This window comes from Acomys minous, assembly GCF_964271855.1.
Source record: "Acomys minous genome assembly, chromosome: 14".
NCBI classification, from domain to species: Eukaryota; Metazoa; Chordata; class Mammalia; order Rodentia; family Muridae; genus Acomys; species Acomys minous.
Window position 1 is genome coordinate 71906738 of NC_140496.1, and position 14517 is coordinate 71921254.

The 14517-nt window shown below is 40.8% G+C and overlaps 1 protein-coding gene across 1 annotated transcript in view; it reads right to left on the reverse strand.

Moving 5' to 3' along the window:
- Positions 1-14505, reverse strand: part of SLC30A7 (solute carrier family 30 member 7) — a 64692-nt gene extending 50187 nt beyond the window's left edge. The window contains exons 1-2 of the mRNA XM_084757804.1: positions 14227-14505; positions 13907-14008 (exon numbers count right to left, since the gene is read on the reverse strand). Coding sequence (XP_084613930.1) covers positions 13907-14008; positions 14227-14306 — 182 coding nt within the window. The 5' untranslated portion in view covers positions 14307-14505. The remainder of the gene's footprint in view (positions 1-13906; positions 14009-14226) is intronic.
- Between the last annotated feature and the right edge of the window lie 12 nt (positions 14506-14517).

Sequence of the window (14517 nt, forward strand, 5' to 3'; positions counted from 1 at the left end):
TCACTGTCTGGTAACAAGCAAAGGTCAACTGTTATCAAGAGGGGTAGGAAAAAGCACTGCTACTGTGGGACTCTGGGAGAGGCTCTTATCCTGGGGCCAAAGAAGTCTGCTATCATTATCATTTTTTAAGATTTATTTGCTTTATTTTGTGTGCATGACTGCCAGCATGGATGTATGTGTACCCCATGTGTGACTGACGGCCATGGAGGACAAAGTGTCAGATCCCTAGTTACCGACAGTTGTTAGCTGCCGTGTGGACACTAGACATTGAACCCGGGTCCCCTGCAAGAGCAGCAAATGCTATCATCCACTGAGTCATCTGTTATTATTAACTGTCCTGCTCCCAGCTCTTGGCTATTGGTTATGGAGGGAAGACAGGGTAAGGAGGACGAGATGCGGGAACATCAACAGCCTCCTTAAGACACCAGCTCTGTTGAAGGCCCTTTCACCAGATGCCAGAACCTTCATACCCGACCTCACAGACTCCAGAACCACGGGTTTAACAAACCTCTACTCTTTATTGAAAGAAACAAGGAGTGACCAGGTGAACTCTGGCACTCACTGAACAGGACAGCCTGAGTCGAAAGCTGCAGTAGAACTCGCCACCATGTCTTCACTAAGCTTGTGACATGGCAAGAGGAATTTACCAAGACCACAGAGAGATGTGGCTGCGGTGCAGGGACAGACTAGCTGAAAGCTGAGAACAGAACAATTATCGTGAAAACCCCTCTAGTACTCTAATACTCTAAATTTTACACTAAGCAGAGGTCAGTAGGAACACCAGAAAAACTGAACTGTCACTTAGTGAAATTAATCAGCAAAAGCAAATCCCCAAACTCAAACCCAAACCAACTATTGACCACATCGGCTTCAAAGCCCTACCACAGCAACAGCCAGGAAGAAACACAATTGGACCATTTCTGGACATAATAACTATAAACCTCAGGCTTTATTTTAAATATAATACTCAATATGTAATACATATTTACCACATAAAACTTGAAAGGATAACAACCCAGACTTTATCATAGGCCTGTCTCCCATCTTAACACACATAGGCCTGCAGCTCTGGGAGAACAAAGGGACCATGCATTAACCACAAGGACAGACAGAGGTCCCAGTCCCGAGACAGACTGATATTGCTGACGACTCCTGCCTTGCTAAAAACGAGTCCTGGCACGGACCAGTCCAGATAAGTCTGCCTTCCCCCTTCTTGTACATGCTTTTCTGCTTATGGTGTTTGCTATAAAAAGACTGTAACAATAAATAAATAAATATATAAATAAATAAATAAATAAATAAATAAATAAATAGACTGTAACAAGCTTGTTCTTGGTCGCAGTTCTCAATCCCAATATTAAAGCCATGTCCCAAGCAGCCAGTAACTATTGCTTAGCAAATAAACTTTCTGCTCCACTACAAGGTGTCCTTGGTGTTTAGTTTGTGTGACTTGAGACCCAACAAAACATAATTATGTAAAATATGTAAAAGGACAAGGTGAGAAACACTATCAAAGACTCCCTGTCAAGAATTAAAGCAAGCAACAGAATCAGAACCAGAAATGGCCCAGACATTAGAACTATGAGAGAACATTAAAATAAATATGATTAGGGGCTAAAGAGACAACTTAGCAGTTAAAAACACCAGATTAAAAGTTTAAGCACCCACATAGTGGCTCACAACTTCCTGTAACTCCAGTTCCAGGGGATTCAAGGCCTTCTTCTGACCTCTGTGTGCACTAGGCACACATAGGTGCACAGACAAAACACAAATACAAAAATAATTAATGTGTTAAAAGTAAGGTGTGGAGCTGAAGAACATTCATGAACAAAAAGAGAATTTCTATAGACTGAAATTTTACATGAAAGAATTATCCAAACTACATGAAGGAAAGTGATTCATGATCTAGGATAATTAGTGAGTACCAACAGGGGGAGGGGCACCCTATACATATTCTTATTGGAAATGATCCAAGTCATAACATAATATGGCAACATGTCCAAACAATGAGAAAGAAGTTTGGCTTACTCCTACTATCGTTAAGGACAAGTGAGAATTGCTTTAAAGGGAAAAATTATCTAAACCAAGAATTGATTCTTTGACAAGATCAAGGAAATTGGCACATTTACATCAACTGATCCACGAAAAAGACTCAAGCACCAGACCTCAGAAGCTGGGGACAGTTGAGGCCAAATTGGTACCCAGTGAGAATCTTTAATGAGAATCTTCATCAAAAAAGAAAAAAAAAACATGACAACAAAAACATTCTTACCCATTAAAAATCAAGAATAAAGAGGGACCCTGTTGACTTTACAGAACTGAAAGGAATGATAAGGAAAAATTATGAACTATATGGTAACACATTATCTTAAAACAAGTCCTGAGAGGCGACTAATCGCATCCACCTGTCTGAAAGTTAATCTGAAGCCTATGGTAAGAAAACATGGACTTAGTTGTACTAAAGCTTCCAGCACTAGCAACTGACAACAAAATGCCAGTCCTAGCTTCACTAATACACAAGCATTTAGATACACAATTAACATCAGTATTTCACAAATACTTGGACAAAACAGAAGCTAGGACAAGACCAGTGTTAGCTTAAGAGCAAACCCATTATGAGGAAGAAGGTGTGTAGAAGTACCTCTTGTAAATACAAATCCAAAAACCCTCAACAAGACACCAGCAGACAGATCCAGTAGTACACTAAAGAGTAAACATGTCCTGACCAACTGTGACTAAACCCAACAATACAAGGATGATTTAATAAATGAAAATTGATCATTGTATCAACATCAAAATAATTTTCATTCCTACATGGTACAAAGAACAAAAGTTAAATGAAAAATTTTCCACTTACAACAGCACTCAAAAGAAAACTTAATGTTTTAAAAGATAAATTTAACAAATTCTAAAACTTACACTCTGTAAACTACAAAATATGGATGAAATGAAAAATTACCTAAATAAATGGGAAGACTTTCATGTTTATAAATGAAAAGACAAAAAAAAAAATGTTTTTTAGTGTTTGTGACTGAACCCATACTCAAACATACTAAATATATATTCTCCACTGAGCTACACCCTACACCCACAAAACAATATTCCTTAACCTTCAGTTCTGCACTAAGCAAAGCTTCCTGAAGGTGTGGGTTTCTGTTGTTCAGGGTCAGTCCTCAGCTCTGCACCATCTTCAGTACATGTGACGCCTCAGCAAGAACTCAAAGTCCACACTTCCCCAAAGGAGCTACATTTCCAATTTAGTACCTATTAAGAGAGTGTCAAGTCAGGGTTGAAATCATATGAAAAGAAGCATGAGGGCTGGAGAGATAGCTCAGCAGTTAAAACATTTGTTTTGCCATCTCAGAGGATCTGGGTTCAGTTCTCAGCACCCAGAGGGTGGCTCATAACCACCTCTAACACTAGTTCTAGGGGATCTGACACCCTCTTTTGATCTCCACCAGGCAAGTACGTGGTACACATGCACACATGCAGGCAAAACACTCACACATGTAAAGTAAACAAACCTAAAAAAATTTTAATTCATATTTTTTTAAAAAAGCAATAGTTCTATATAAAACATAAAACTCTATTTCCCAAGTTCAAAAGCATCAGCGTTACAGTAATCAAAACAGTGGGGGCTGGGATAAAGGCAGAGACCAACTGAACCAAATCTAAGGCTTGGAAATAACCACCACATAAATGGAGACTGTAAAAGTAACTTTTATTTTCCTGTTTCAGTTGTTGTCTGGGAGGCTTACGCCTCCTTCTGCTAACCTAGGCCTAGCCCTGAAGCTCTAGCCTCCTAACAACGTTACCAACCTAGGCCTAGAATGTTTTCAGCCTCTAAGCTCACCTTTACTTGTTCTTTTGAGCTCTGGGCTGGCTGGTACAACTCAGCTGTTCTGGCTCAAAACTCCTCTCCCAGCTGAATTATTTAATCTGGCTTCTCTCTCGGCCTTGAATTGCTCTGCTAACTAACTCAGAAATCTGCCATAATCTTCTGGTTTCTTTTCATTTTCCGGCTCGTTTCATCTTCACCTGCGTTCTCTCTCTGTAACCCATCTCTCTTACTGTTCTGGTAAAACTGCTTCTTAAGTAGCGTCCCTTTCCTCTCCTTGGGAGAATTGGGTCTATCCTATTCTGTCAAATCTTCTCTGATTTGTCACCTTTTCTGCTACTCAATTAGACATCACTTTCAAACATAGGTGCTTCCTTCTACAAACTAACTTTACCTTCGTTTGGGAGGTATCACCAAGCCTGGACCTAAGCTTTTCTTTACCCTATACTTCTTTATACCAGGCTGGCCTTGAACTCAGATCTTTTTGCCTGTCTCCTGGATTACAGGCATGTTTGTATTCCAGCCTGATCAAGATGTTTGGATGTGATCTCTTGCCAGAGCAGCTATGTTCTGAATTAACACTCCTCTACAGGAGCCAATACACCTACACTTCAACATAGGGCTTACAGCGGGCCTCACCCACCAGTACTCTGGCCACCCTGTCAGGAAATGCTTGACATGTCTTCCATTTATCCACAGCAGCAGGCCCAGTGAGTCTCATCAGAAGCACTAAAGCTCTGTCCCAGTGCCAGGCTCACTGCTGAATCCGCCTTCCTTGGTGACAATTGCCTCATCTTGCCTGGGGAGCTGGGTCTCATCCACCACCTCTCTCCTCCACTTCAAGTTTTAACTGTTTACCACTCAACTCTTCCTCTTGAGTTATTAAGTTCTGGATCCCAGAATGAGCTTCTTACCACAAACCCGAGCTGCATCCTCTTGACTTTAGTCCCCAAAGCCCTAAGAACTGGCAAGCCAACACTTCAACTTCATCCGTTTTCCACTTTCCTTTGCATATCAGAGGCTAACCCAGATGGGCTAGCCTTATGTCCCTTTCCTGTTATTATTATTTCCTCCTTTATACAAACAAGTTTCCTGCGGGGCAGCCATCTTGACCTCAGTTGCACATCTCATTAAGTGAATCAGGACACTGTGATTGCTGCTACTGCAATGGGGCACACAACTCCTCACACATGGAGAAACAGCCATAACTGAATTCTTCCTGCACATGAGCCACCCTCAGACAGCTTAGCCTTAGCTCAGCAAGAATGATACCATCACTCTTCCTGAACTCATCTTTGGCCAGCTCTGCCAAGTGTTGGGGAAACACTTTCCCAGAGAAGACATACCTCCTCCTTATAAGAAAACAAAAAACTAAAGAAAGAAAGAAAACAACAACAAGCGAGAGAAGTACAGTTCTACCTAAGTCCAGTGTGAGGAGCCAATGACTTTATTGGTAATTACAAGAAATAGCCAATGAGTTATTTATTGCAGACCATGAGCGAGGGCTTACTTACTCAAGTGTGGTTGACCCCAAGACTACTACACCATCAAAACTCTCACTCCAGCAAGGATGATGACTTCCCCATAGCTGCAAGCAGTACACATATTCTACATCTTCAGAAATCAGGAGGCTACATGCAATTAGGGGTGTCCACCAGCCCAGGCCATGTTTTTATTTCTTAATGTATATGTTAATCTATATATTGCTCTTACCCAACCATAAATCAGTCTCTAAAAATAAGATGCCTTCTAGATAATTATACATTAGTAAATATTTACTGATTTAGTCTGTCTATCCATCTATCTATCTATCTATCTAGTAAAACACTGTCAGGAACTGTGTCTTTCCTCACAGAAGTCCTATGTTAAAGTTTGGCCCTCAGTATCCAGAATGTGACTTTGTTAAGACAGGTTCAGTGCAGATATGCTTGGTTAAGAGGAGATCGTAAGTGAGTCTTGACTAGTATCTTTATTTAAAAGACCTAGAAACTTGGAGGGAGACACACACAGGGAGACCAAGGCAGAGATGAGGATGATGCTTCAACAAGCCGAGGAGATGTCAAGGACTACCAGCAAACCACCTGAGTGAAATTAGAGCACGCACTTGCCCGGATTGCTTGGGGAGCGCCAACCCTGTGGACACCTGGAACTCAGGTTTATATCTCCCTAATGTGAGACTAGAAACGTCTGATATTCTAGCCACTTATTTATAGTACTTTTTTTTTTTAAATAGGAACCCCAGCAAGCTATTTTTTTCCAGGAAATTTTCCTATACATTCAATGGACATAAAACATTGCCTGTAAAAGGAACTTGGTTTTCGTGACTCAACTGTCATGTGAGAAGCTTACTGCCTCCTTTTGCTAACCTAGGCCTAGCTCTGGAAGCTTCCAGCCTCCGTACAATCTAAGCTAGGCTAGAATGTTTCAGCCTCTGCGACTTCCTGCTGAATAAGCTCACCACTACTTGTTCTTTCTGAGCTCTGGGCTGGCTGACTCAACTCAGCTGTTCTGGCTCAAACTCTTCTCTCAGCTGACTTATTTACTCTGGCTTCTCTCTTGGCCCAGAATTGCTCTGGTTGGCCTCAAACACAGCAATCTCCTCTAACCTGGCTTCTCATTTTCTGGCCTATTCCATCTTCACTTGAGTTCTCTCTCTGCAACTCATCTCTCTATTCCGTCCTGGTTAAAAAGGAAAGCAAAGCAAAACAAACAAACAAAAAACCCCTGCCTCTTAAGTAGTACCCCTTTCCTCTCTCTTCTCATGAGAGTTGGACATATCCTTCTGTCAAATCTTCTTTGATTCATCACCTTTTCTGCCACTCAATTACACATCACTTTAAAACATCGGTACTTCCTTCTACAAACTAACTTTACCTTCATTTGGGATTAAAGGCATGTATCACTACAGCTAAACTTTTCTTTACCTGATACTTGCTCTACACCAGGCTGACATTGAAGTTATATCTGTTTGCCTCTGTCTCCTAGATTAAAGGCATATTTGCACTCTAGCCAGATCACACAGACCAAGATCTTTGGATGTGATCTCTTGCTAGCCAGATCACATAGACCTAAAAGGTCTTTAGATGGAATCTCTTGCCAGAACAGCCATGTTCTGAATTAACATTCTTCTATAATTGCCTTAAGGGAAAAACAATAAAGTAAATCCTATAGACTATAGCAACCAAGTTCCTTTTAGTATTTATTTACTTGTATTTATTTTTGTGGTGCTGGGGCTCTATCACTGCATTATATTCCCAGGGAAGTTTTTAGCATTTAATAAAATGTAACCCAGCCTGAAAAACTACTTCCTCTTCTGAAATGGAAGAGCACCATGTTCTCTTACAGTAGATGATATGAGGCCTTCTCTCTGAACTTAAGGCCATGATGTGAAAGTCACTTAGCTACAGATGAGCGGATAAACACGCAGGAAAAGCCTCTGGTTCTCATGCTCTGTAGGAGCAGATCTGAACCTCTCTGCTCACCTTCAGGACTAGCAAGTGTAACTCACTATAAATTCCCACTTGGACTGCACGGCACAAAGTTCTCCAGAGCATGAAGGTAGGAACTGGTGAGATAATTCAGGGGGAAAGGTGCCTGACACCAAGCCTGAAGACCTGGGTTCAAGGCCCAGGACGCACATGGTGGACAGAGCTGACTCCCGTAGGGTATCCTCTGGTTTCCACATGTGCACATGTGTATGTGTACACACACACACACACACACACACACACACACACACACACACACACGACAAATAAAATATAATAAAAACGTATGAAAAATAAGAAGTCAGTAAAACATAAAGGTGGCATAGGTACTACCCAAGATTATAGATTTGCACAAGAAGTAAAACGTAATAAGGAAAAATGAGTACCTACAATTGGCACACTTGTTTTAAGTTCTTCTTTAAACACTAATTTCTTTTCAAAAGTGTTATGATCCGTTTGTACGTGACTAGTTCTAAAGACACTTTAATAAGGGAGACTGCCTTTAGTATAAAGGAGAGATGCTAACACTGAAGTAGAACAATGTGACCACACCTTCCATGACAAAAGAAACAGCTGAAGCCAAGCATGCTTCACACCTGTAGCCTCAGCATTCAAGAGCCGAGTAACCCTATAAGGAAGTCTAGCCTGGGCTACCTAACGAAGACTAGGCTACCCTAGGCTACAATGTTTTGGGGGGTTTGTTTTGTTGGTTTTTCGAGACAGGGTTTCTCCGTGTAGCCTTGGCTGTCCTAGACTTACTTTGTAGACCAGGTTGGCCTCAAACTCAGTGATTTGCCTGTCTCTGCCTCCTGAGTGCTGGGATTAAAGGCATGAGCCAGCACGCACGGCTTGAGAAGGAAGCTTTTGAAAAGGATTTCATCTAACACTAGGAGTGGTAGCATGTATCTATAATCTGGCACTGGGGAGTTGGACCTAGCTAAGACCAGCTTTTAAAACAGAAAAACAGAAAAAAAAAGATTGTTTAAGATCCACTTGGAAAAATAAAGACAGAAAAAAAAAAACCTATCAATTTTAGGAGATGTAATATCTTCCCTATCAGGCAACAAATACTATGTGTGGACCTTAGCTAGATTCTTCTCTGCTTAATGTAATGTAAAAAGAATGTCTGAGATAATAAAGGCATAGGAGCACTGAGGAACTGTGTTAGGAGGTGGCTCTCATTTTTAAAGACTCAGCCCATATGGAAACACTGGATCTTCTATCTGTTTAGGCCAACCCAGCAGTGCGTCACGGATGACAGAGTAAGTGGACAGGCTGTGTCACGGATGACAGAGTAAGTGGACAGGCTGTGGGTTGTAAAGATGGGTGACGGGTACACAAGGTCCATTAGGCTATTTATACATGCTTAAGATTTTTCCATCATAAAAAGTTTCTTAAACAATCTATTGGTAACTGAGCTAACAGTCTATTCATAGTGGTTGCTAAATATTAATTCACATTTGAAGCAAGGGATTATCATAATTTATAAACCTCTTTCCAGCTGATTTCCATAAAGTGGAGTAAGAGGGCTAAGTATAAATTTATTATCAAGAAATTAAAAACTACACTGGCAATGAATCTGTCTTAAAAAATAAAGTAAAAAGTGACTGTAGAAGCTAGTGAGTTCAAATTCTGACCGTCACAGGAATACTCATACACACATGGATTTACACATTTAAAAAGGAGAAAAGAAAATTACTAGAATCCTGACATCAGTAACAGTAATAAACTAATGAACTATAGTGAAATAACTTACAACTCCATGCCTTTCTATGATTTTAATGTTCTTCGAAATGAAACATTTATCTAAGTTTTTAAGGTGAAAAATAAAATTCAAGAATGCAAAAGGCTTCACCACAGCTGGTTTTTGTCATAAAAAAAGAAAGCTTGATAAAAGACTAAAACATCTTTAAATTTTATTATAATAAATAAGTGATTAATGAGGGCATTTTCACCAACAAATTAATTACTTAGCAAACATCTCCTATGCACATTACATAAAAAGAGGACAAATGATTCCCCCACTATAGCCTTAAGCATTTCTAGAACAAACATTTATTAAAACAGAAGCATCAACCTTTACAGTTTGTTGCATGAGCCTTTTGGGTGTCTAAGTGAAACTATTTCCAACAGCTGTAGTAGATAATACAATTGAAATTAAGTTCTTAATAGATGGTGAAGCAAATGCAGAGCAGAAGAGCATGAAAATACGTAATGGCAAACACAACGGCACACCGGAATGCGTGGGAGGCAGGAGTCCCCACACAACTCAAATAAAAGGTGCTGGAGGCCTTGCTGTTAATGCTGGAAAGAAGGAAACAAAACCACCGACCCTCAACTTCCTATGTTCAGTGGGTTTATCTCTTTCTCCAGACATACGCCCCTTCTTCCTTGGTAAGAAAGCCTTGGCTTGTATCAGTCCACATGGTTTTCTAGAATAAACCAAGTTGCTTCTAGGCATGACCATGTGATAAAAATGTGGAGGAAAGCATTACGTGCTAGCACCCAGATTAGTCTGCTTAAGACAAAACATACAGTTTCTGCCTCTTTCTCTCTAAGCTCCAGGCCTTCGAGTACAAGGGAAAGATGGAGCTCTGCCAGCCATCTTGGGGAAATGGTACTGTTTGTCTAAACAATTTTCAGGCTTGTTTTTTCTATAAGTTGGGGAAAAAAATACCCTTGATGACACAAGTCTACAATCTTATATTACCTTGAGATTATGTAGCTAGTCAACAATAAATGAATGAAAATTAACAAGGCCTGCTCAGGTTGACAGCAGGTCCTCTGCACACATATTCTGACTTCCAGCTTAGTGTTTGTATGGGATTCCTCAATGAGTCTCTGGTTTTTTTTTTAGCCTTCTCTTGGGCTCTTTTGCTTCTGCTTATTTGTTTTGTTCAATTCCAATGTGTTGGGTTTTGTTTTATCTTATATTTTATTTCATTTCATAATTATCTCTTAGAAGCCCATTTGTTTTCTAATGAGAGACAGAAGGGAGTGGATCCCGATGGAAGGAATGGTAGGGAGAAACTGAAAGGAGTAGGGGGAGGGGAAACCATAGCCAGGATATGTTGGGGGGGGGGGGGAATCTATTTTCAATAAAAGGAAGAAAAAAAAAAGAAAATACCAGAAAGAAAAGCATTCTTGACGGAAACAAAACACCCAGCTAGTATTCCTACACTTTCCTCCCAACTTCTAAGAACCAAAGAAGGAAGCTTACTTTCTCCTTTCTGTTGTTGTTTCCCCTGACACTGCAGTTAGTAGTATAGACGGATGAACCCATACATTCAATCACTGCTTCTTTTACCCAGCAAATACGTATTAAGCCCCTACTCTGTGCAATGTGCTAAGAAGGCTGACTGTGGCGCCATAACGCACAGCACATGTGTACGGAGCTCTAAGTAAAGCTACAGTCTAGTTGAAAGGGGGAAGATAGTCAGTACGGGAAAGTGCACAGACCCGAGGCCTGCTTCCACGGAATACACCTCCTCACAATCAAACACCCAGCCCAGTTATAACCAAGCTCTTCTTGAACATGGAAGCCCTGGAAATAACATCAGAACAATTTATATTGGCTGCGACTCATGTCTATGAGGAGAATGTTTTATCCGTGGTTTAATGCCTTATGCTGGGGAAAACATTTGATCTTTCATGTTCGACAACCTGAAACTTTTTTTTTCTTTTTCTTTTTTTTTTTTTTTTTTTTTTTTGGTTTATCGAGATAGGGTTTCTCTGTAGCCTTGGCTGCTCTAGACTCTGGTTATAGACAAGGCTGGCCTCGAACTCACAAAGATCCACCTGCCTCTGCCTCCCGAGTGCTCGGATTAAAGGTGTGCACCACCACACCTGGCAAAATTTCTTTCTTTCTTTTTTTTTTTTAATGAAACTTATTTTTAAAGAATGAAGTCAAAGTGGGTTTAGGTAAGAAATAAGCAGAGATAATCAAATATCATAAATGATCAATTAAAATAAAACAAAACAAAACTGAAAAATTTGGTGTCCAAATAACATAGGAAGCCAGATTATGAAAAGATCTAAGCTAAAAACAAAATTCTCTTTTTTTGAATTCAGTATGTAACTGAAGATGTTTAACTTCTGATCTTCCTGCCTCCATCTTCAAAATATTGGGATTACAGGCTTATAGCACCGTGTGTGTGTGTGTGTGTGTGTGTGTGTGTGTGTGTGTGTGTGTATAACATCATAGGCAAGAACTATCCCACTAAGCCATACCACAGCCTTCCCAAGCACCAAATGATTATGTTTAATATTCACTGACAGAAATCAATATTGGGGGATAAGCAACTATAGATACGAAACTTGACATACATGGGTACAAAATAAATGACTGCAGTACAACAGGCAACAACGCAGCATGTCAAGTCGGAAGGACTTAACAACGCAGTAAGAGGATAGATCATTAAGGTACAGGAGAACAAGTCTCCTGAGGACAGCAGACAGGTACCCAAATACAGAAGAGAAATCACCTAAGGGCAGATAACAAGTCATGCACCACCAATGTCTTCCTTATGCAAAGATGTATACGGAAAAACAGCTTAGGCTATAATGGTTTTAATACTTTAAGTGATCTCTATGGATCACAAAGGTACTATACACCCAGCTTTCCACGAAATAGGTGGTTCAGACACCTACAATATAAATCCCTAGAACAAAGTATTACATGAAATGGCTTATGCTAATGAAGGTCATAATGAAATATAGTATGTAGCACTATAAAGCAGCTATTGTAAAACGTGTATATAAGCTACAATGTAGTCATAGACTAAGGAGCACATATGCCAAAATTATGACACAATTTAAAAAGAGGAAAATGTAAACTATATTATAAATAGTATATATTCATAATTAAAGTACTATATTCAAATATAAGTTAAGACTATAGTACTTTTAACATATATGATACATTAAAGAGCATTAAGTTTATGAGACTTTAAAAAAAGTCTGTTATGAGGTATCCTTCAAAATACACACACAATTCTCAAAGGAACCAAAATGGTTATTAAGTACATCAAAATGTAATTATGTCTACTTGACTTTTGTACCCAAGCAATAACAAAACCAATAATGTTTATAATCTACTACTTCTAGAGGTTTTGTTTTGTTTTTTCAGGTTTTGTTGTTGATGTTTGTTGGCTTGTTTTTTGGGGGGTTGTTTGTTTGTTGTTTCTTGCGTGTTTTTTTGTTGTTGTTGTTTGTTTGTTTGTTTGTTGAGACAGGGTCTCTTAGTCCTGGCTGTCCTGGAACTATATAGACCAGGCTAGCCTTGAACTAGCCTCCTGCCTGTGCCACCTGAGTGTGGGAATCAAAGGTGTGTGCCAGAAAATAGACATCACAACCTCTGGTGAAACGATTACTTTTGTCCAAACTGACCAGAGCTAGAGAACAAACACTATCATCATTTTATTCTCTGAGAATGGGTTTTAAAAGACAGAGACCAAGTTAGTTTAATAGAAGTAACAAAATAAATAAATAAATAAACAAACCATAAATGGTGCGGGTTAGTCTAAGACTCTATATAACTCACCCTCAAAGATTCTGGGAGAGTTATATCTCCCATCATTTAGTAGATTCCTTTCTCTTTAACATTTTGTTTTTATCCCCGTGTGTGTGTGTGTGTGTGTGTGTGTGTGTGTGTGTGTTTGTGTGTCTGTGTCTGCCAGGTCCAGAAGAGGGTGCAAATCCCCTGAAGCTAGAGACACAGGCAAGTTGTGAGCCACCAGATATGGCACTGAGAACTAAATTTTGACCTTCTGCAAGAGCTGCAAGCTCTCTTAACTCCAGCCCCTCTCTTAAAAGGGAATAAAATCAAGAGATAGAGTTAGCACACGTGAGAAGTGTGCTCATTTCCCAAACCTAGAAGTTATCCCACAACAAATACTTAAATACTAGTGACTCTATTTTCTAAGTCACACTGGACTCCCCGCTACCCAAGTCATGACACCAGAAAACAAGAACAAACCAAAATCCCAAAAGTGACACCAAAAACCATCAAATCAAGAGGCAATCTCAGAAAACTGTATAGGATTGTCTACTGCAGTAAGAATAAGAGGAAAAATCATGAGCCAGTTTCACCGTAAAAGAGAACGGCACACGTTTTGCCAAAGGTCTCTTCACAAACCTCTTCAAAGGCCATTCAGAGACAATCTTAAATTGAACAGGGCCGCACAGATCTTCCCTCACTGTATCTTAAGGGTGAAATCCAAAAATATGCCACACCCACAAGGAAGTTAGCTAACAGGATCCTCCCAGTTTTCTTGCGGCATAGTAAGTCAAGCAGTGTGACAAGAGACTCATTCCATCTGCCAAAAAAAAATGAGGAGGGGGCCTGTCAATCCTGTCTGTGGGGTTGCAGGAAATCAAAGAAGCTATACGTTATAGGCCCTGATCTTAGAAATGCTGCCCATTCTAATTGGTGAGGGTACAAGAGAGCAACTCAGCAAAAGCGATAGTGGCAAAGGTAAGACCTGAACCTACCGGTAAGGAGCTACGTGGCACTAAGCAAATAGTGGCTAGTCTCCCTCACCCTCTGCTTCCGCCCCAATCATCTTCCCCCTTTGGTTACCAGTTGCTCCAGATGCCGTAGAGCAGTTCCACAAAAGCGAAAGAGAGGTTCAGGCACAGGAAGAAAAACAGGTTCCGGGATGTCTTGTCCGACAGGATGGACCTGGGCACAATACAGGTGATTAGAAGCTAGCAGGAGTCAAGTGGGGTGCTGGGACCCTGAAATCAGGTTCCCCTTTCAAGACCCACCCAATCCACATGCTCTTTTCCATCTCAGCAGAAGGGTGACGCTCCCATCCTGGACCTCACGCCATCCTTAGCCCCCGGCTTTGTCTCCTTCTGCCGGGCAGCCCCCTCCCAGCAAACACATTAACCCCGCACCTAAACCAGCCTGAGATCTTGCCGAACAGATTGAACTTGGGTGGCTTGTATTCATCATCCTTGATGGACAGGGGCAACATCTTCTCCACCCGGCGAAGGGCCGGGCCTCGGTCTCTTCTAGAAGTGGCTCCGTATGGTGGCGGCAGTGACAGCGGTGACGCTTCAGACGCGGACCCCTTTAGCGCTTGACCGCGGCGGCGCACCGCCGCGAGACACAGACACGGACACACACCCGGGAACTCGAGGACTTCCGGCCCGGGCCGCGCAACGCGTCCTGGGACGGGAAAGCAG